General features: G+C 41.6%; 1 protein-coding gene across 1 annotated transcript in view; it reads right to left on the reverse strand.

Moving 5' to 3' along the window:
* LOC145351309 (ran-binding protein 17-like) overlaps window positions 1-23,683 on the reverse strand; it is a 925,757-nt gene that overhangs the window by 403,411 nt on the left and 498,663 nt on the right. The window contains exons 15-16 of the mRNA XM_080200932.1: window positions 4,207-4,280; window positions 1,777-1,857 (exon numbers count right to left, since the gene is read on the reverse strand). Of these exons, the coding sequence (XP_080057058.1) occupies window positions 1,777-1,857; window positions 4,207-4,280 (155 nt within the window). The remainder of the gene's footprint in view (window positions 1-1,776; window positions 1,858-4,206; window positions 4,281-23,683) is intronic.

Consider the following 23,683-nt stretch of genomic DNA (forward strand, 5'->3'; position numbering starts at 1 on the left):
CCAATCCAAAATCCATACCTGAATTGTGGGGAGGGAGGATTTCCAATGGTGGCAGGGAGAGAAAAATATTTTGTGTGATTATCCTACCGGGTTCCCACCCCTTCTCAGTAACCAATGTCTCCATGAGTCTGGACGCTGACAACCCAACATACACCTCCCTGGTGCCATGTGTTACCTCAATGGCTTGCTCACAGTTGACATTCTTAACACGGCAGGCACAGAGAGCATATGGATGGGAGTGCAGGGATCCCCATTGCAGACCCTTGAAGCATAGACATGGGTGCAACCACTGCATTGCCTTCCAGGTATATCTTGCAGTTCAGCCAGATGGGGCTGGGGCAGCCTCCTGATTATCACAAGAGGTTCCCATCAAAGGCAGCACTGCAGAGTCCATGCAATGTGAGGGTCTTGTCACACCTGCTGAACTCTGCTTGACTGGGACAGCCATTGCCAGACCTGCTGCCTGTTTATGTTACTGGGACCTGAGATGCAAGTTCTGGAGTGAGCCACCATGCCTGTTCCAGCAAACGGATAGCAGGGCAAACAGGTCGCTATTTGTGGTGTTGGTGGTGGATCTCACATGGCACAAGTGTGGGGTCTTTCTGCAGCCATGGGCAACGCACATACCATGGGCCTGGAGCCAACAGTGATCCCTGACCTACAGCCCCATAAACTAGCAGTGGCCCCTGAAACCCCAGCACCCATGCCCACCCCTGCCCACCCAGAAGCTTTGCAACCCCTGAGAACCCTCTCTGCACTCCGGGGGCTATGGGACTTATCTTCTATCTCCCCTTCATTACTGCACCAAGCCCAGAATTTTATTGACCGTCTATGATTTGCTCCATCGTGACATCACGGCATAGAGATGGGAAAGGTACCGGGGAATGGAGGGAGAGATGAGAGCTGTGGCAAACTCGCTAATTATATCTAAACCTATTCAAATGCATTGAAATTGACATTGTTCCTATATTGGGTGTGATGCTGCTTGTGCTGGAGAAAATTGCCTAGGAGGTTCCTGAGTCACTGGACACACATCCAATTTTTGCCTCCCGCTTCATTTTCCCATCCCACTAATCGACCAGCGCAGCAGGACTGAAAGATCGCACCTGCAGTCTTTCCAATTCTGTAAAATCAAATGTAACTGTGAAGGTCATGGTGGATGCTGAGTTCATTGGGCTATATCCTTACCTGAACACTGCTGATTGTTCCACTTCCTGATTTACTAAGTTTTTATTTCTGCTCTCCAATATTGTTTCCTTAGCCTTTTTGCTGAAAGTTAAGTTATTCAATAGGGCATTTGAGCTAAATACAATCCATTCTGTTTTTTCTAATCTATGTGTTTCAACTGGGGCAGGATGTGATCAAGGTTTTTTGTCCTTCACTTCGCCATTTACTTCACTCCATATTGTGATTTTTCCACAGGCTCAAAAAGCAAATAATTTTCCTCATAATTTGGGTATAAGTTTCTTTTTCTCAATTTTTTTTCTCAGTTGGGAAAGGGGAGAGAGTGGTATTTGCCAGATGAACTGTTCTCTTCCTTGCTGCACCATGTAAGAAGTCTGACAGCACCAGGTTTATTTGATAGTAAACTCACAAGCTTTCGGGGTTTGCTCCTTTTTCAGGTGAATGGAGAGTTCTCTTAAACCTGGTGTTGTCACACTTCTTACTGTGTTTACCCCAGTCCAACGCCGGCATCTCCACATCATTGCTGCACCATGCACATTGTTTTGAAATTGTACAGCCACGACTGCATAGCTGCATCAATGAAAAGGATATCCAACAGACAGATCATTGAGAAATTGCAATGTTCTGGAAATCACAGGCTCACTTCTCCCCCAGCATTTCAGATTGTTGACACTGTAAGAAAAGGGATATTCATTACTGGAGCAAGTAGAAATATTTAATGCTGAAAATTATCAATGGAAATGTGGGAGTGACAAACAGGACATTTATCTATTTATTCTCTTTATCAAAAGCCATTCTCTATTTCCTGTGTGGAATAAAGAACAATGGTCAAAAATTTCCTCACATACGTTTGGTGCTTCTTAGTTCAAAGGCAGACATCCACATATTGACTTCACACCTTTTTATTATGCCATCGCTACTTTCTTGTTCTGATAACAGAGCCAGATACATTTCAACGGTCAGAGAATAAATAAGTTTTGTTTCACATGCAAAATCTTCTTAGGCAAGTGTCAAATAACATTTGTGCTGCACAAGTGCCAGGCAATGACAATCTCTAACAAGAGACAATCCAACCGTGTTTCACCAAGACATTTATAAGAACATAAGAACACAAGAAATAGGAGCAGGAGTAGGTCATCTAGCCCTTCAAGCCTGCCCCGCCATTCAACAAGATCATGGCTGATCTGAAGTGGATTAGTTCCACTTTCCCACTTTCTCCCCATAACCCTTAATTCCCTTGTCTATCAGAAACCTATCTACCCGTGACTTAAAAATATTCAGCGAGGTAGCCTCCACCACTTCATCACCATCTCTGAATTTCGAATTATCAACACCCATTGACCAGAAACAGCACTGGAATAGTCATATAAATATTGAGGTTACAAGAGCAGAGCAGAGCTAGAAATTCTGCTGTGAATAACTCACCTCCTGACTTCCCAAACCCTGTCCATAATCTATAAGGCAAAAGTCAGAAGAATACTCTCCACATGCCAGCAATGCCCACATCCCATGAATGTAACTAAAAAAGCATGTTTTAAAGGGTCATAACCGGCTTTGTAATGCAGCACAGCAAAGCCAATCTCAATCTTCCACAATCCAAAGATTTGCAGTTAGGTTGATTGGCCATGCTGAACTGTCCCTTATTATCAGGGGAATTAGCAGGATAAACACATGGGGCTACAGGGATAGGACCTGAGTGGGATTGTTATCAGTGCAGGTTCGATGGGCCAAGTGCCCTCCTTTTGCACTGTAGGGATTCTATGACTCTGTAGTAACTAAAGTTAACACAAATGCACATTCAGCAGCAATCCGTGGATTGTGGCCGGGGTGATTTCCACCCTTCACCAGGGCAGTCAATTCTAGCACTCCTATTGTCATTCAAGCTGAGAATAGTTAATTCAATGTACACAAGTTATTATACCTGGAACCTTTTATATTGTACAGTTCAACTGCAAAGCACCCTTTGCCATATCACTGGGGTCAATGGAGATAAATAGCCTAACATAACCGAATCAAAGGGAAATTGTCTAACAATTTCTCTTCCAGTCTTCATGGTTAAGATATTTTGCATCTTTTAAAGAAATGTAGATAAAGTTGTGGAGCTGTGTTTTTTTGGGGGGGATTGTGAAGTCCTTCTGGTTGTTTTTGTCAAATATAGTTATAATGCTACGGAATCTCTGAGAAAAATTCTGCGCTGGGCTTCAACCTAACATTTAATGCAAACTTGTTTTAATGCCTTTATAATCATTTCAGAGTTCAGTTGTACACAAATTACATTAGTACTGCATGGATTGGTTGTGTCATAGTGATAAAGAATAATTATGAAATATTCATTGTTGTACATTAGCATTTTTAGATTTGCTATTGCATGCACTATATTGACATTAATGCGTCTAATGAAGATGCCTTGAAATAACAGCATCACATCATCAACTGTTACACAACTGTTTAATCAGCAGGGTCCATTACCGAATTCTGATGTGTCAATTTTTCAAACTACCCCAAAGAGAGAACAGAAGGACACATTTACAGACTCAAACAGGAACTCAGTAGCACCATTTATTAAAGAACTGAAAAAGGATGAAAATGAGTGAAAGCCACCAAAGTCGGGGACAGTAAATAATGACTTAAATTATGGGGTATTTCATACTGAATTTGAACACTGAAAATGTAGGAGATAAAGAGTCTTGCATGTGCTGTGATAGCTGTTCTTAACCTGGGAGGCAGTGGAAGAGAAGTAGGGAGTCTCACAGGTGGTTCTGGAAAAGAATAAGTACCAGAGAAATTACTCCAGCACCCTGACTAGTTGCAGAAGTTGCAGAAACAACAGGGAACAGCAAAATGCACAGGATCCAATGGAAGTCCAATTGATGAAGCCAACCCAATTCATTCCAGCATGGGGAGGATTGTCTCAGAAGAAAAAGTTTTGCATTTGCAATTGTCATTAAATGATTTATTTGCCTGTCTCTATACCATCCCTTACCTCTGCGCAGGGGAAGAATTTATTTAAAACATACTCACACTTTTGCCATAAATGTTTCAAGAACACGGGTTTCATCAGTCAGGCTCAAAACTTCAGATATTCGAACATAAACCTGAGGGAGGAAATAATTATATAATGAGGTGTTTTAGGTCAGAATCATGTGAGAATGAATTTGCAACTTATTAATGAACTTGCAATTGAAAGGTTGAAGTTTACAAGTCCAAAGTAGACATGAGTTTCAATTTATAAAAGCAAATTACTGTTGATGGTGGTTTCAGATTCCAGCATCCGCAGTAATTTACTTTTATAAATTGATACTTAGCTTTTACGAAAGGTCATCGGGACTCGAAACATCAGCTCTTTTTTCTTTCCATACAGATGCTGCCAGACCTGCTGAGATTTTCTAGCATTTTCTCTTTTGATAAGTTTCAATTTTCTGTACAAATAAATTCTGAGGTCAAGCTGGAAACTTCCTCACCAATTACTGAAGAGTACAGAAAGCTGTCCAGTATCAGGAGCTGGGTAAAAATCAGTTGTGGTGACTGCAATTCAACAAGTATATAGCACCTTTGACACCAAGCCATATTTAGGACAGTATTTAATACAAACGATTATGATCTCACCTGCAATTGAAGTGTCCCATAGCATGTGACGCTCCTCCTTTGGGGAAGGTCTGTCAAATTTGTTTAGCGATTGGCCTTTCCAGGACTGAGGACCCATGGGTGGAAGTCCCTCGCTTTAAGAGCTGTCAGCCAATCAGATGCCAGCAGCTATGCATCATGGGCAGCATCAGTGGGAGTGGCGGCAAATGCTGGCAAGCAATTCACCAGAGGGCTAGGATCTTTGAGGAATTCCAGTCCAAAGGGAATGACAGTGGGATTGAGATTGCAAATTTGGGGAGGTGGTGGTGAAGGTGGTGGTGCTTATCGAGGAGAGGTAGTCAGCAACAAGGGCAAGAATAAAAGCAAATTATTGCAGATGCTGGAATCTGAAACCAAAAGTATATTTAGCTGGCAAAGCTTGAGCTTTGACAAACAGTCGTCTGGACTCGAAACATCAGCTCTTTTCTCTCCTTACAAATGCTGCCAGACCTGCTGAGATTTTCCAGCATTTTCTCTTTTGGGAGCAAGGACAAGGAGATTGATCTCAGCCACCTGATGTCTGATCCCTCAACTGGCCTTTGAATACCAGCGGTGGTGAAATGAAACCTTAGGTGAGTACTTGTGGCTCATTTAAGGTGCTCAATTGGCTGTCTATGAGCTTCCTTCCCCAGACTTTGTTGGGACTAAAGCAGGAAGACAGGTTCCCACTGGCCACACTCCTGCCCAATTAAAACTTACTTTGGGGCTGGACCATTCGGTCCATAAATATACTTGGGAAGATAACTGACAGCTTGGTCAAAAGGAAGGTTTTAACAAACATCTGAAAGGAAGAAAGAGAAGTAGAAAGACATAGATTCAGAGAAGAATTTCCAGAGCTCAGCGCCTTGGGGTGAAAGGCAGAGCCACTAATGGTGAGGTAATGCTATGGAAAAGAAGCTAGAATTGATGGATTGCACAGCTCTAGGAGGAAACTAACTTATTTTCCTATAATTTAGTCTTCCATTTGGTATAAACATCAAGCTGTGTCACTTGCAGGTACAGTCAACAGTGCTGACCAGCTGCAGTGATGCATGCAGAGAAAGTATTTCCCCAAGTTCCTCTTTATTCACAGATATAGGGTCATAGTGTCATAGAGGTTTACAGCATGGAAATAGGCCCTTCAGCCCAACTTCTCCATGCTGCCTTTTTTTTAACCCTAAACTAATCCCAGTTGCACACATTTGGCCCATATCTCTCTATACCCATCTTACTCATACAAAGAACAAAGAACAACCCAGCACGGGAAACAGGCCCTTCGGCCCAACGAGCCCGCGCCGCCGCATCACCCTACACCTATTCTACCCTGCGTGTCTACGAATGGAACCCCTGACTTAGCCAGATTCAGGGGAGAATAGTGTCAATTTGGTAAAACCAATCAGCCTAAGAGCACATCTTTGGGGTGTGGGAGGAAACCGGAGCGCCCGGAGGAAACCCACGCAACCACAGGGAGAATGCGCAAACTCCCACAGACACAGGCCCAAATCCATGTATCTGCACAGCTAGCAGTGCTAGTCACCAAGCTGTTGCGGCGCCCGTCTACCGGTCCAGGATCAAGCGCACACACCGACACGAAGTACTAGGCCACTCCCGGAACTACTCATGTAACTGTCTAAATGTTTTTTAAAAGACAAAATTGTACTCGCCTCTACTACTACCTCTGGCAGATCATTCCAAACACTCACCACCCTGTGTGTCTTTTGTATCTCCCCCCTCTCATCTTAAACCTATGCCCTCTAGTTTTAGACTCCCCTACCTTTGGGAAAAGGTATTGACGATCTAGCTGATCTATGCCCCTCGTTATTTTATAGACCCCTATAAGATTATCCCTTAGCCTTCTGCACTCCAGAAAAAAAGTCCCAGTCTATCCAGCCTCTCCTTATAACTCAAACCATCAAGTCCCAGTAGCATCCTAGTAAATCCTTTCTGCACTCTTCCTAGTTTAATAATGAATATGATATGAATGGGGAATCTGGCCAGGAAAAGTACGAAGCTTACCTGCATGCATTGTGGCTGAGAATGTTACTCTTAACACAGCGCTAAAAGAACCGTTTATGCTCTGCTGCCATTATCAAGATCCAACATGGTGTTTAAGATCCCAGCTTTAACTGATTGGAGTGATAGCACACTTAAGTTTAGATAGGCCACAGATCTGAAGTGTTAACTTTTTCGCTCTCCACTGATGCTGCCAGATCTGCTGAATATTTCCAGCACTTCTGTTCTTATTAAAGCTTTGTGGGACCGTGCAGTCTCACATTGTCTGCCTAAATTCAATTTGAATGAGTTCATATTCAAATGTTGGTTCGATATTTGTCAGTGCTTGTTTCAAAATTTCTGTTACGAAATATAGATCATACCGAAACAAATTCCACAATTATCCAACTCATATGAAAAAAACAGAAGGAATATCTCTGTATTTTCTTGTCTTGGCACCAATTATACAAAATACAGACATTTGGAAATAGACAGTCTGTTTAGCTTCTTGAATGAAGGAAAACATCAAATGAAACAGCCCAGATGTGGACCATTTGGCCCCTTCCATCTGTGCTTGCCTGTTGATAGACCTCTATAATAAGTCTAAATATATGCCTCTATTTTCTCAGAAGACTAAAAAAATTTGGCATGTCAGCTACGACTCTCACCAACTTTTACAGATGTACCATAGAAGGCATTCTTTCTGGTTGTATCACAGATTGGTATGAATCCTGCTCTGCTCCAGACCTCAAGAAACTGTAAAGGGGCATGAATGTAGCCCAATCCATTACGCAAACCAGCCTCCCATTCATTGACTCTATCTATACTTCCTGTTGCCTCACACAGCAGCCAGCATAATTAAGGATACCTCACACCCCAGACATACTCACTTCCGTCAGGAAAAAGATACAAAAGTCACGTACCAACTGACTCAAGAATCGCTTTTTCCCTGCTGCGGTCAGACTTTTGAATGGACCTACCTCGTATTAAGTTGACTGTAACACTACATTCTGCACTGTCTCATTTCCTTCTCTATAAATGGTATGCTTTGTCATTATAGTGTGCAAGAAACAATACTTTTCACTGTATTCTAATACAAGTGACAATAAATGACATGAAATCAAATCAAAATAACTGCTAACATTGGAATAAAAAGGCTTTTAAAATTATTTATATTTATTAAGTCCATGAAAAGTGGATTTCTCCATGTCTATGCATATAAGCATTTTAAAAAAGTGGAAAATACTGGACGACACAGGAAATCAGTCACCATCTGAGAAAAGGTTATCTTCAATTAAAAGTGACAAAAAGACTCTCATTCTGAAATGTTAAACTGTTCTTTTTTCTGTTCTCCTTTCAAGAAGCTGACTGATCCTCTATGCATTTCCGCACTTAAGATCTTGTTTCTATTTTCTAGCTTCTGCAGTTTCTTTTTTCAAATCTCTGATTAACCTTCCAATTTTGCATTTGCAAATATATTTAAAAATAACAAAGTGATCTACAGGAGAAATTATTGGGGATTAGTTCCAGAACATACCCTATATCATTTACCTGATTTCTAACTAAAGCTGTACAGCAGGTTATTGAAACCAAATCAAATACAAATATGTGGTCTTAATTCTGCCATTCAAAACTGCAAGCCCTTAGAGAACAGTGCTGCGACAATAAAGGAGAATGCAAATCAGAAGTTCAAAAAAAAGGTAAAAATGAAGCAACCTTTTAATCCACAATCACCCTTGTAACTATTCCCAATCCTTTTATCGTCCATTAGTCTGGATACCCATCATCTCATCAAATACCATGTCAACCCTTTTATCCCATGGGCTCTCCGTTACCTCTGGGACTCTATACACCAGGCTTGAGTGACAGGCATGATTATTAGCTCCTAAATCCATTTATCTGCCCCATTGAACAGTAAATTGAGGCACTCGTTAACAATGACAACAACCTTCTTTTGTTTCTCCTGTTTGAGCATTAAGTGAGGCATTTTTTTAATTTACTCAAAGTGAAACCATTTGTTCCTATGAATATGTATGTGGCACAGCCTAAACAGATCTAATCCATTCAAATGAAATCCATGTAGCAATAGCTGCCTGTTAAATGGATATAAATAAATAGAAACAAATTCTAACTACATTGCACTGGGCTTGACTAATAGATTAAAATAGAAAAGAAAATACTAGGTGCAGATCAGACAGTGATGCGTATTTCACATTTTCAAATAGTGTTGTTTTTCTTACGTCTATTGTAAACATTTCCTACAACTCATATTTTATATAGCTGACTTAAAGAAGAAATTGTTTTTAAAAGATGATTGTAGTCATTTCATTTTATTATCGCTAATCAGAGCAACACAAAGCCAGCATTCTGGAAAGTGTTCTTTGTTTAAAAAACGATCACAGAGGAAGTGATGTTTCAGTGCTCACAAATCAAAAGGAAATTATGTACCGTATCTGATATTTCAGACTTCAGATAAAAGCAGACAATGCCAGAAGTACAGGGCAGAGTTGACAATGTCTGAGACAGATAAGACTACTTCAGAACAGGCCTGATAAAGAATCTCCAGGTGAAACCTTTTCCCTCAGATGCTGTATATTTTCAACTCCTCTTTCAAGTTTCTTCAAGTTTTTAAATCATCAGTGTGCCTGTTTGGTCCAGATGATTCCACCTCCTGATCTATCCTCAAAACCCCACTCATTCACCCTGATAATACCCTGCGAGAGCATTTTGGGGATAGTGATCATAACTCTATCTCCTTTACGTTAGCATTGGAGAGAGATAGGATCAGACAAGCTGGGAAAGTGTTTAATTGGAGTAAGGGGAATTTTGAGGCCTAAATTGGAAAGAGGTTTTCTCAGGGAAATATACAGAAGAAATGTGGCAAATTTTCAAGGAATATTTGTCTGGAGTTCTGCACAGCAACGTTCCAATGAGACAGGAAAGTTATGGTAGGTTACAGGAACCGTGGTGCACGAAAGCTGTAATGAATTTAGTCAAGAAAAGAAAAGCTTACAAAAGGTTCAGGGAGCTAGGTAATGTTAGAGATCTAGAAGAGTATACGGCCAGTAGAAAGGAATTCAAGAAGGAAATTAGGAGAGCCAGAATGGGTCATGATAAGGCCTTAGCAGGCAAGATTAAGGAAAACCCCAAGGCATTCTACAAGTATGTGAAGAACAAGAGGATAAGACATGAAAGAATAGGATCTATCAAGTGTGAGGGTGGGAAAGTTTGTATAGAACTGGTAAAAATAGCAGAGGTACTCAATGAATACTTTACTTCAGTATTCATAGTGGAAAAGGATCTTGGTGGTTGTAGTGCAGACTTACAGCAGACTGAAAAGCTTGAGCGTGTAGACGTTAAGAAAGAAGATGCTTTTGAAAAGCATCAAATTAGATAAGTCACCGGGACTGGATGGGATGTATCCCAGGTTACTGTGGGAGGCGAGGGAGGAGATTGCTGAGCTTCTGGCGATGATCTTTGCGTCATCAATGGAGGCAGGAGTGGTTCTGGAGGATTGTGGATGTGGTTCCTTTATTCAAGCAAGGGAGAAGAGATAGCCCAGGAAATTATAGACCAGTGAGTCTAACCTCAGTGGTTGGTAAGTTGATGGGGAAGATCCTGAGAGACAGGATTTATGAACATTTGGAGAGGTATAGTATGATCAAGAATAGTCAGCACGGCTTTGTCAAAAGCAGATCATGCCTTACGAGCCTGATTGAATTTTTTGAGAATGTGTCCAAATACATTGACGAAGGAAGAGCAGTAGATATAGTTTATATGGACTTCAGCAAGGCTTATTGAGTAAGTGAGGGGGCATGGGATCCAAGGGGACATTGCTTTGTGGATTCAGAGCTGGCTAGCCCACTCAAGGCAAAGAGTGGTTGTAGATGGGTCTTTTTCTGCATGAAGGTCGGTCACCAGTGGAGTGCCCCAGAGATCTGTTCCAGGACCCTTGCTCTTTGTGATTTTTATAAATGACCTGGATGAGGAAGTGGAGGGATGGGTTGGTAAGTTTGCTGATGACACAAAGGTTGGAGGTGTTGTGGATAGTGTGGAGGGATGTCAGAAGTTGCAACGAAACACTGATAGGATGCAAGACTGGGTTGGAGAAGTGGCAGATAGACTTCAACCCAGATAAGTGTGTGGGGATTCATTTTGACAGGTCAAATAGGATGATTGATTATAATATTAAGGGGAAGTATCTTGGCAGTGTGGAAGATTAGACGGATCTTGGGGTCCAGGTTCATAGGACGCTCAAAGCAGCTTCACAGGTACAGACTGTGTACTGGCATTCATCAATTGAGGAATTGAGTTTAGGTGTCAGGAGATAATGCTGCAGCTGTATAAGGTCCTGGTCAGACCCCACTTGGAGTACTGTGCTCAGTTCTGGTCGCCTCATTACAGAAAGGATGTGGAAGCCATAGAAAGGGTGCAGAGAAGATTTACAAGGATGTTGCCTGGATTGGACGGCATGTCTTACGAGGATAGATTGAGAGAGCTCGGCCTTTTCTCCTTGGAGAGACGAAGGATGAGGGTGACCTGATAGAGGTGTATAAGATGATGAGGGGTATTGATCGAGTGGATTCTCAGAGGCTTTTTCCCAGGGCTAAAATGATTGCCACAAGAGGGCACAGGTTTAGGCTGCTGGGGAGTAGGTACAGAGGAGATGTCGGGGTAAGTTTTTCACTCAGAGGGTGGTGGGTGCATGGAATCAGCTGCCGGCAGTAGTGGTGGAGGCGGATTCAATAGGGTCTTTTAAGAGACTTTTGGAAAGGTACATAGAACTTCGTAAAATAGAGGGTTATAGGTAAGCCTAGCAGGTAGGGACATGTTCGGCGCAACTTGTGGGCCGAAGGGCCTGTTTGTGCTGTAGTTTTTCCATGTTCTATGTTTCTAATCCCCTAACTTTAACATTTTGTGACACTACGGGGCAATTTACCATGGACAAATCACCTAACCTGCACATCTTTGTGTTATGGGAGGAAACCAGAGCACCCAGAGGAAACCCATGCAGACATGGGGAGAAAGGCTAAACTCCACACAGACAGTCATGGAGTCATAAATGCTTACAGCATGGAAAGAGGCCCTTTGGCGCAACTTGTCCATGCTGCCCGGTGTTTACCATTCTGCTAGTCCCAATTGCCTGCATTTGTCCCATATCCCTCTATACCCATCTTACCCATGTCACTCTCTAAATGCTTTTTAAAAGACAAAATTGTACCCATCTCTACTACTATCTCTGGCAACCCGTTCCAGACACTCATCACCCTCTGAGTGAAATAATTGCTCCTCTAGGCCCTCTTGTATCTCTCCCTCTCACCTTAAACCTATGCCCTCTAGCTTTAGACTTGCCTACCTTTGGGAAAATATACCTCTCATTATTTTATAGGCCACTATAAGATCACCCCTCAGCCTTCTATGCTCCAGAGAAAAAAGTCCCAGTCTATGCAGCCTGTCCTTATAAGTCAAACTATCAAGTCCCGGTAGCATCCTAGCAAATCTCTTTTGCACTCTTTCTAGTTTAATAATATCCTTTCTATAATAGGGTGACCAGAACTGTACACAGTAATCCAAATACTGTACAAGACATTGGCCTTACCAATGTCTTGTACAACTTCAACAAAAAGTCCCAGTTCCTGTATTCAATGTTCTGACCGATGAAACCAAGCATGCCAAATGCCTTCTTCACCCTGTTCACCTGTGGCTCCACGTTCAAACACTTCTACTTGTCACCCAAGGCTGGAATTGAACCTGGTCCCTGGCGCTGTGAAGCAGCAGTACTAACCACTGCGCCACCATCTGCCCTTACCTACCTCTGACAACAATTTGCATTAATATAGCACCTTTAACATAGTAAAATTTTCTGAGATGCACAATAGGAATGTTATCAAACAAACTCTGACACTGAACAATAAAAAAATTTAGCATGAAGGAGCTCTTTAGAGGAGGAAAGAGAAGCCAAGAGGATTTGGGCTTTGGCAGCTGAAGGTACAGTCACCAATGGTGCAGCGAGTTAAATCTATGATTGTAAGAGGTCAGAATTGGAGGAAACAGATTTCGCAGAGGTTGTGAGTTTGAGGGAGATTTCAGAGATAGATCAGGATGAGGTGACAGGGGAATTTGAAAATAAGGATGAGAATTTAAAATCAAGGCATTGTTTAACCAGATGTTCAATAATGCAGGGCAGTGAGTACTGTGTGTGTACAGGGTGGGGAATGTGCTGTGGAGACGGACGGTGCAAGACAAAGTTTTGGAAAAGTTTCAGTTTTTAGAGGTTAAGCAGGGTGGCTGGCTCGGAGTGCGTTGGAATAATCAAGCTGAGAGACAATTAGGTTATTATAAATGAGGGTTTCAGCAGAAAATAAGCTGGGACATAAGTGAAGTATGTGGGTGAAAATAGGTGCTCTTAATGATGGAACAGGTTTACAGTTGGAAGCTCACGTGAAAGTCAAATATGACACCAAGGTTGTGAACAGCCTCAGACTGAAATCAAGGAGAGGGATGGAGCTGATGGCTGTGGCAGGGACCAATGACAATAACTTTGCAGAATTCTGTTGAAGGAAATAAATTTCTGCTCATCTGGTTTTGGATATTGAAGTTTGACAATTTAGAAACAGTTTAATCTTTGTTTTAGCATTTCTAGCTTTGCCAACAATTACTTGGCAGTTAATGTGAAGTAAACATGTAAATACTGTAAAAATTCTCTTTAATGGAGAGTATTATTCAACTTTGCTGAATTGCTAATGGGGTGACAAACACAAAATAGAGAGACCACAGGATTCATTTCAATAATTGATAATTGCTGCTAATACTGCTGACTTTTGAGTTCTTCAGGTTATTTCCTTTTTAAACTCATTAAAACTTCCCTTTCTTAAGTGCAACTCCAGTGCAACTCCAACGTACACCGGATGCCCTGACTTCTGCTGCCTCAACTAATAGAAATACAAACTCAGAATATGTTACTGCACTGATCGATGGTCAGTAAAACTTCAGGTACAATATTTCATTCTCTGATTACTACATACTTTCACTTCATGTAGTAATTCTCACACTTCATTGGGGAAAGGGTTAACACATGGAAATTGTGTGATGGGAGGTGTTTGGGAAGGAGGGGAGAGGTTATAGCTTTTAGTATGGAAGGCTGCATTAAAATATAGACAGACAAACAAACTCATACTCAGGGCATGTAAATGGCAATTGGATTTCAATACAGCCATGTGAAAAGTGCTTCACTTTGGTAGGAGGAATAAAATGGCCTCTAACTCCTTGGAGGATAAAAAATTATGTGGAAATGCTAGAAAATCTCAGCAGGTCTGACAGCATCTGTGGAGGGAGAATACAGCCAAAGTTTCAAGTGAGGATGACTCTTGATAGGATTATGAAAAATGCAAACAAAATACTGAGGCTAATTTCTAAAAGAAAAGAATAGAAAAGCACAGAGTTAATGTTAAATTCATATCAAATCTGAGGTCACACAATGTGTAGTTCAGGGGTGAAATTTAATGAGTGTGACAGGAGGGCAGGGTCTCACTCATCAGTTACAGACCTGGTGGAAACCCCATGTTGCTTCTTCACAGGAAACCTGTGCCAAGTAATCAGGCACTTACCTGGACAGTGTTGGGTATCTTACTGAATTAAGGCCTCAGTAGAGCAGAAATCCTGTTCCTGAGAGTTGGCAGCCAATCAGAGACTCACGGCTCTGCAGAGCCAGCAGCACCATTAGGAGCAGTTGCTTCTGCAAATATTGGGAATACTATAGTGCAGAAGGGGTCCTTTGACCCATCGAGTCTGCACTGACGCAAGAAATACCCTGGCCTGCCCACCTAACCCCACTTGCCAGCACTTCACCCATAGCCTTGAATGTTATGGTATGCCAAGTATTCATCCAGGTACTTTTTAAAAGATGTGAGGCATCCCACTTCCACCACTCTCCCAGGCAGTGCATTCCAGACTGTCACCACCTTCTGAGTAAAAACGTTTTTCCTCAAATCCCCCCCAAACCTCCCACCCCTCACTTTTAACTTGTGTCCCCTCATAACTGACCCTTCAACTAAGAGGAACAGATCTCCCTATCCATCCTGTCCATGCCCCTCATAACACTTGGGCTTGCAGGAGGGAATGCTGACGGATCCCCAAATTGAGATGAGTGTGGGTGGGATGGAGCTCACCAGTGAGGATGCAAAAGGGTATTGGATTTCTGCAAGGCCTTCTCCCCCTTATATCACCCCCACCCACCACCTTGATCAAGTACAGAGTGTTTGTGAATGGTGGATGTTTCCCTCCAGCAGGCCTCTAGCAAACCCAATAGTGTTTGCTGGTTGCATCCATGGATGGTCGAATCCAGCAGCAGCAGTGGCTACTCAAAGGTGTCAATTCATCTTTGACAGGAAGGCCACTATCCATCCTCCCCGTCGTGAGTTTATTCCATCACTGGTCTCCATTTACCAAAAAAGACATTTCTGCACTTTCTCCAGTGCTTTAAAGATTTACAAGGGTATCACTGGAATTAAAAGGATTACCAGTCAGGAAAGATTTAATAATCAGGGGCATTTTACTCTGGAAAAAAGAAAACTGAGAGGAGACCTGGTTGTGCCCTTTAAAGTGAGTAGTTTTGATAGGGTGGAACTTGCAAAGACTAATTCCACCCATGATCTAGTCCAAAATAAGAACTCTTTAATATGATAGACACTCAAAGATTCAAGCAAAATTTATTTAACACAGAATGGTGAGAATTTGAAACTCACTGACAGTTGGAATGGTTGAAGCACATAGCCTTGGACTTAAAGGGAGGCTTGATCTACACATGAGGGAGTGGAGAATAGACAGTTATCGGGACAGAATGGGAAGTTGCTCATATGGAATATTATCATTTGTATAGGCCAGTTGGTCCAAATGGTCTGTGCGTGCTAATTATTGAACACATCTAATTATTTAATATTATTTTACCATATACAACTAGGACATTTGATGATACTATCTAAATCAAGCACTTTCATAACATCTCCCAATGGCATTGTGCCAAATTCAACAATTCCATACATATATGCTGCACGCACACCTATTTTTGATTATCAGCCTCTTGAGTAAACTCAGTGCTGACACAATGTACATTTCATTTAAATCTATTCAGTGCTCCGCCTCTGCAAACACAGCCTGCAAAATACACACATGGTGATTTAACTTTGTAGTTTCTGGTAATTCACACAAATGGTGTGCAATGTTGATTAAAAGCCTGGTAACAAAACAAAATAGCAGCTAAAATACAAGATGGAGAATGGAACATTTACCAGGGCCTGTTAGAAAATCTCGGAAATGATTAGACCATGGCTTGTGACAATGGTGGTTGTATTGTATTTCTTCCATTGTCCCGAGGGCAGCAGACATTGTATCCACCAATTGCACTCTGTTACACCAGCAATTTCAACAATACTCTGGGGTGCACCAGGCAGGAGCTAATTGTTCTACATTGCCAAGCTTCTGAATCCTGCCAGCTCTGGCTGTAATTATAGACATCTGTCACTGCTAGCCACTCAGCGGTAACCGTAACATCAATATACAACAATAACACTGAAATGCCTCCAGGCACTGCATGGAGACCTGAAACGAGAGTCGGGCAATCATCTGCTTTCTTCAAACTATCTGTCAAATGCTCCCAGCCACAAATTGCTCTCTCTGTGTCCTTAGGATAATCTGTTGATTTATTGTACATCTTCTAATATTTACAGCCCAACCTGCCTCCTTCAATGCTGGAGTGCTCTGCAGCATTGCTCAAAGCAAACTCATTTGCTCAAGCTAGCGTTCGGAAAAAGCGCCATTCGTCTTGGGCACGGTTTAGAAACGTTTACCCTTGTACAGAACGCACATTTGAAAATCTTTGACTCGAAAGCCGGTCATGCCAAAAATGAAAAAGCTTTTAAATGCAATATATATTTTCAGTGCACTGATTAATATTCTTTTTCAGGGTTAATCACTTGAGATAATCTTATGACGGCCGCCCTCATCATCTCAATTCATTTCAGTTTTATTTAAGGAGTAGTCTGAATAACCTTAACTTTTTAAAGCTGAAGTAAAGTTACATCCAATCATTGTTCGCTCTGTCGTTGAACAACATGATCCACATGCATTTTGAAAATTGCAAACGACGTTCAGGTCGAAGGGAACCATGTTTTGTTTCTTTGCAAGGAATAAACAAAGGAGTATGGTTGCGTGCCTCATTTGTGTGGCCAATGTTGCACTTTGATTATTATTTACCCTTTCACTGCTGACTAACACAGGGTCTGGTGCATTGGAAGCATTTGAGGTTCTGTGGTGCAGGGAATCTTGCAAAATCGTCCCCATAAGGCAGATCTCGTAGGTTGTGACATCCATGGAGCTCAAGCTTTGAAAAAAACCACAGTATTTTCGTCTGATTTAACGAGTGGATTGTAGTAACAATATTACACCAGTGATCCTCTGAAAGCAGGCGCTTAAAAAATAGTGCAAATCACTTTATTACCTACCTCCGTTGATAGTTTAATTAAAAATGTTTACAGTCCACCAGGTCATAAATGTATTATTTTAAATGACATATATAAAGATCAAATTAACACAATAAGAACAATAATTTGGGTTTTTGAAGATTTTTTCAAATTCCTTGTGCTCAAATTCCTGGTGCATCTTCAGAAACATATTTGAAGAAATTTGTATTTCTTTTTGGTTTTGTACTGAGTACTAGCATGCCTTCATTTAAAAAAACATTAAAATAAGTAACTATCTCTAAATGTGAAGTGTTTATATACAGTAGAAATTATAATTGGCTCTGATACAGATTATACACTTAATGTTTGGAATTCTGAAATTCTGTTCAATGACACTGATGCTGCCGTATCACTGAAAATGGCAATTATCACTTCAAATCCTTGAGTACAGGTTATAACATTGATATTAAGTATAATTTCAGCGCTATGACCTTTGTACTTATAATGAATGTGTCAGTGCTTCCCTACAACAGGCATCCAAGTCTCAGTATTAAACACACCCAGGTCAGGTCAGCACGGGTTGCACGTAGGTTAAAGCCTGCCTCTATACTACCCCGAACACAGCACTTTAACTATAATCTCAGAAGACTAACCCCTACTACACCAATATGGCATCTTTGATGATATTACTGGACTGGATCAACAATTTATTGCCAATTAGTGCTGACTTGGGGCAATTTGGACCATGAACTTATATTCACTGAAGGCAGCATTGATGTTGTCTAGGTGTCAAAGATGAAAGTAACAAGAAGTGAAAACTCTCGAGGTAGACTCACAAAGCTCGATAACCATCTTGGACAAAGCAGCCCACTTGATTGGGCTCTGTAAGCATTCACTCCTTCCACCACTGACAGCAATGTGCACCATTTACAAGATATAAATCAACTCATCAAGGGTCCATCAACAGCATTTTCCAAATCCATGAGTGCTACTACACAGAAAGACAAGGTCAACAGATGCTTGGGAACACTACCACCTGTAGGTTCCTCTCCAAACTATGTATCATCTTGACTTGGAAATACATCATTGCTTTTTTTCACTGTCACAGTCAAAATTCAGGAACCCCCTCACTAACAGCATTGTGAATGTATCTACACCACATGGACTACAGCAGTTGCAGAAAGTTGCTCACCACTGGCTTCTCAAGAGCAATTAAGGATGAACAATTAATGCTAAGCCAATGGTGCCCACATCCTATAAATGAATAAATAAGATTGTCATTCACAGTTGACTGGAAAGTACAGTACTAATCTAGCTATTAACTAAAAATTATGAAGCAATAATGATTTACTGTTGTACAAAATACTGTTTTATAATAAATCTGAAGCTCAAACATGACTGAACAGGACTTTAATAATATTTGATATGGGCTGAATAGCTCTACCTGGGACAGACCGGGACAGGATCGTATTGTGATCACTACCGTTAATACCATGGGTCAGCACTCTAGAAACGTATATGAATCTAGATCTCGGTGTTTCTTGTTAACTTTTTTCATACATGACAGCACCTGCACATGATAACCACATCATTATAAGCAAATAAATCATTGACACTGATTCAAGGAACAATGGCTGTGATACTGTTGAATACATTCCTCTATCCTCTTTATATGCCAGGCCACACCTCAAAGCACCAAAGTAGTCAAACTTTCCATGGTCTTATCACAATGTACCTCAGTAATCTCCTCTAACACACAAATGCCCTTGAGTGCTCTTTCCTCTTGACTCCAGTGTTTTCTGCATCCAGTCTTCCTTCCTCCTAGCATTGGAGCACAGCCTTAAGTCATTTGGGTCCTATCAGGAATTCCCTCTTTGATGTTCAGCTTTCCACCTTCATTTAAATTCTTCCTATTGCCTCCTCTCCATCCCCTGTTTATTGCCAGCAAACATATATTTGAAACTTACTTTGTAACCATGTCTGAATGACTTGAGTTTCCGTGTCCATTTAAGTCCACATTTTGGCTGATTCAGATTCCTGGTGTTGCCGGCATGGTTCAGCCCTTCCCCTCCAGCTGGCTGTGTGTCCCTCGCCAGCACTGTGAAATAGCAGTGCTGTTAAATCAAACAAGAAAGTCTGCTGTGAAGCTGGCAAGTTTCACAGCTTTTCTTGCCTGATCCAAAACCCTGTGCCTTTGTAATGGTGACAATGAAACTATCATCAGTTGTTGTAAAAGCCCATCTGGTCATGAATGGAAATCTGGCATCCTTAACTGGTCTGGCGTAATGTAACCCCAAATTGTAAATTGTAATGTAAACCCAAACCCCAACCACAACAATGTGGTTGATTCTTAACTGCCCTCTGAAATGACCCAGTAAGCCACTGAGTTCAAAGGCAACTACAGATATAGATGATCTGGAGGAGGGGGCTGAGGGTAGGGTGACAAAATTTGCTGATGACACGAAGATGAGTGGAAAAGCAAATTGTGTGGAGGGTGTGGAAAGTCTGCAGAGGGATCTAGATAGGCTGAGCAAGTGGGCGAGGACCTGGCAGATGGAGTATAATGTTAGCAAGTGTGAGGTTATCCACTTTGGCAGAAATAATAGTAGGAGGGATTATTATTTAAAAGGCGAAAAGCTGCAGCATGCTACAGTGCAGAGGGACCTGGAGGTCCTTGTGCATGAGTCGCAAAAACCCAGTCTGCAGGTGCAGCAGGTGATCAAGAAGGCGAATGGAATGTTGGCCTTTATAGCGAGGGGGATAGAATATGAATGTAGGGAGGTCTTGCTGCAACTGTACAGGGTACTGGTGAGGCCACAGCTGGAGTACTGTGTGCAGTTTTGGTCGCCACACTTGCGCAAGGATATTTTGGCCTTGGAGGGAGTGCAGAGGAGGTTCACTAGGCTGATACCGGACATGAGGGGCTTGGACTATGAAGAGAGACTAAATAGACTGGGTTTGTACGCGTTGGAGTTTAGAAGGATGAGGGGGGATCTTATAGAGATGTATAAGGTAATGAAGGGGATGGATAGGGTAGAGGTAGAGAGATTCTTCCCGCTTAGAAAGGATAGCAGGACTAGAGGGCACAGCCTCAAGATAAGGGGGGTGGCAGTTTAGATCAGAGTTGAGGAGGAACTTCTTCACTCAAAGGGTGGTGAATCTCTGGAATTCTCTGCCCGTTGAAGTGGTGGAGGCTACCTTGCTAAATATATTTAAGTCACGGGTAGATAGGTTTCTGATAGGCAAGGGAATTAAGGATTATGGGGAGAAAGCGGGAAAGTGGAACTGAGCCACTTCAGATCAGCCATGATCTTATTGAATGGCGGGGCAGGCTCGAAGGGCTAGATGGCCTACTCCTGCTCCTATTTCTTATGTTCTTAGATGGGCAATAAATGTTGACGTCACTAGCAATATCAATATCCCATGGAATAATCGTCAGGTAGTAATACCGATCTACTCAGCAGAGAAGGCTTGTTTGTTGTTCACAAAACAAAGTAGGAGTTGATCCAAACTAATTTCTGTCGCACAATTCAGGTCCTGCAGTTGAAAAGAGCAGAATACTTCTCATCCCATAATTTAAATGGTACACCTCCAAAACAACCACAGAAAAATACATCTCCTAATGGGTCAGAACTTGGGCAAAATGTCCTGATATACCTCCTAGCAGCTCCATGGGTGCCAGCAGCCTCTTGAAAACTGGATCCAAGATGGGATGAGTTAACTAAATGGGCTGGATTCATAATGGACCAAGACATTGAATGTCAGCATCTTATCAGACTATGAAAAGCCATGTCTCCATATCCAACAGCCACAGGTGTTTATGTTCTAGCAGGAGGTATTATTTGCTATTAGTGAGGAATCATTGGTCATTTTCTACCCCTGCCTGGCTCTGAAGCTGACTGCAGCCCCACCTATTGCCCCAGGCATTTTTTCTTGAAAAAGGATCGGTTGGGAGAAATCTGATGAACGCAGCTCCCTCCGCAATCAGTTCTGCTTCAATTAGCTAACAATGCTTAAAAGAAAAGACTTGAATTTACAAAATGCCTTTCACCATCTCAGCCAATGAACTAATTTTGAAGCATAGTCACTTCTTATGTAGGAAATGCAGTAGCTCGTGCACAGAAAGGTCCCATTATCAGCAACAATATAAGAAACCAGATGATATGGTTTTCGGTGTTGATGTTGGGATAACTATTGGCCAGGACACAGAGGAGAACAACCCTGCTCTACTCTGAATAATGCTACAGGATCTTTACGTTGAATTTACATTGATTCCACAAAAATCTTCAGCTGATTTTACACCGCGCGTCAGTGTGGGATCTTAGATGTCAAAAGCTCTTGGTGCTTATTAACACTGAATACAAAGAAAGGAAATCAAACTGTATGAAGCATTCACACATCTCCTTTCATTTTCTTCCCAGGGATTTTGAGGGATATTGACACTGCAGAACAGAACACTTTCCATTTCAATGTCAGCATAAGCCGTCCTAGGCTGGTGCGATAACCCCCATGAATTCCATGGGGAATCTCCAATTGATCTTCCTGTGGGAGATCATTGAATATAAGTTCCCTTGGTAACAGGCAAGGGCCTGCCCAAGTGAAACTCGTCACCTGAGTCCTTTATAAGGCAGACATCAGGAAGGGTCTGCAAGAACTGTTGTCCCAGTTGGAACCATTGTTCCAGTTGGGACTCATGAAAATTCTTGTCCCAGTTGCGACTCATATGTAAACTCTTGTCCTGGTTGAAAGTCACGTGTATAGAAGGTGACACCCCAACAGTGACACCCTGGGAGGAGGCAGACAACTTAATTTCCAATGGATTCTATTTTCAGAGGAAGGGAGGTGGTTTGCTGATGTATTAAGGAGTAGAAATTGTAAAGCAAAATAATGAATAGTAATGATCGCTATTGGTATTTGCTGTTGATATTGTGATTATATCAGCTTGTTGTTTTAATAATTTACCATTGTGTAAAAACATACAAGCTATTAACCTTTGTAGAAAAGAGCTGGTGCTGGCTATCCACCATGTTAATGAGGTTGCCATGGTTTTGTGCTAATATTGACTGTTTAATACAGGTGACAGTTAACAGGGAATTGGCCACCTTCTCAACTCCACCAACCTATTAATACTTAATTCTAAACCATGTTTCAGTAGCACCTATTTTGAAGAGGCTGATAAAATGGACTGAAATTATAATGCACTTGGAATGTAATTTATAGTGTATTTGAATAAATTGTAATGTATTTAGATAAATTGTTTAAATAAAAAGTTGGGACTTATGTAGTGGTGTCAGCCTCCTGGCAGCAGATCGGATGCTAAGCCAGAGGTTTCATGCTAAGGTCAGAACAGGTTCAAACAACTTCTAGTGAACTTACTATCAAATAAATCGGTTGGACTGAAACCTGGTGTTGTCAGACTTTTTACTGTGTCAAACAACTTCATCAGAGGGGTTTCCCCTTCACTCCCAAAGAGTCGGCTGGCTTTGGATCCCATCATTTAAAATTTTATGCATGCCTCACACTTGTTGTTACCTTGGCCGCTGTGCTGCGGCCTTCCAAAACTGCTTGGGTTTGTAGCTTTAGGAGAAATTGCAAACTCTATACAGACAATCAGCCAAGGCCTGAATTGAACCCGGGTCCCTGGCGCTGTGAGACAGCAGTGCTAAGCACTGTGTCACTGTGCCATTCTTTGAATCCTTCAATCATACCTGGATCCCTGGTGAAGTGAGACAGCAGCACGAACCACTATGCCACTGTGCCACCCTTCAAATTCAAAAGATCGCAACAATTTCTATAAATCATCCAGTGCTGTGATGCCACATAGGTACAAATCTCATTACCTGACTAAAATTAAAACCAATTTAATACTGTTCACCTCTGACAAAGATTTTTACAATATTGTGTTTTGAAATCCCTTAGTGACCATGAAAAGATGCCCTTAAGAAAGCATCCTCCTCTCCTGAGCAGCAAATGCAGGTTATACAAATTGCATAGGCTCTGCCAGCACACCCTGCTAGGTTTCAATGGCAACTTGTCACAAGACACAACTATCATTAGCTTTAATATTATATTTTGCTGGCAATCGTTGCCAAGTTTGGAGTCACCTGCAACAATTACAGTCATTCCGGACTGCAGTAAGTCACCCTTATAAAACAATGCTTTTACTTCTGATTCACAGAGCCCGTACTATAATTGTATAAATGTGTAGCGAAAAAATCCAATAATATCATTTGGAAAAGAGCTTTTATCTGGATGTTCATTTATCAATTCAGGTTGTAGCTAACTCTCTGCGTGGCCATTATAGTGCACAAGTCATGTTCACTATCAAGATATGCTCAGTTACACAGTTTCCTGGAAGCCCATTGGACAAAATGCTTGTTGACAGACAGAAAAGATACAGAGAGACTGCCCTCTGCTGGTAAAATTCAATGGACAAGCTGATGCAC

Source organism: Carcharhinus amblyrhynchos, chromosome 13 (genome assembly GCF_965287045.1).
Source record: "Carcharhinus amblyrhynchos chromosome 13, sCarAmb.v2.hapA, whole genome shotgun sequence".
NCBI classification, from domain to species: Eukaryota; Metazoa; Chordata; class Chondrichthyes; order Carcharhiniformes; family Carcharhinidae; genus Carcharhinus; species Carcharhinus amblyrhynchos.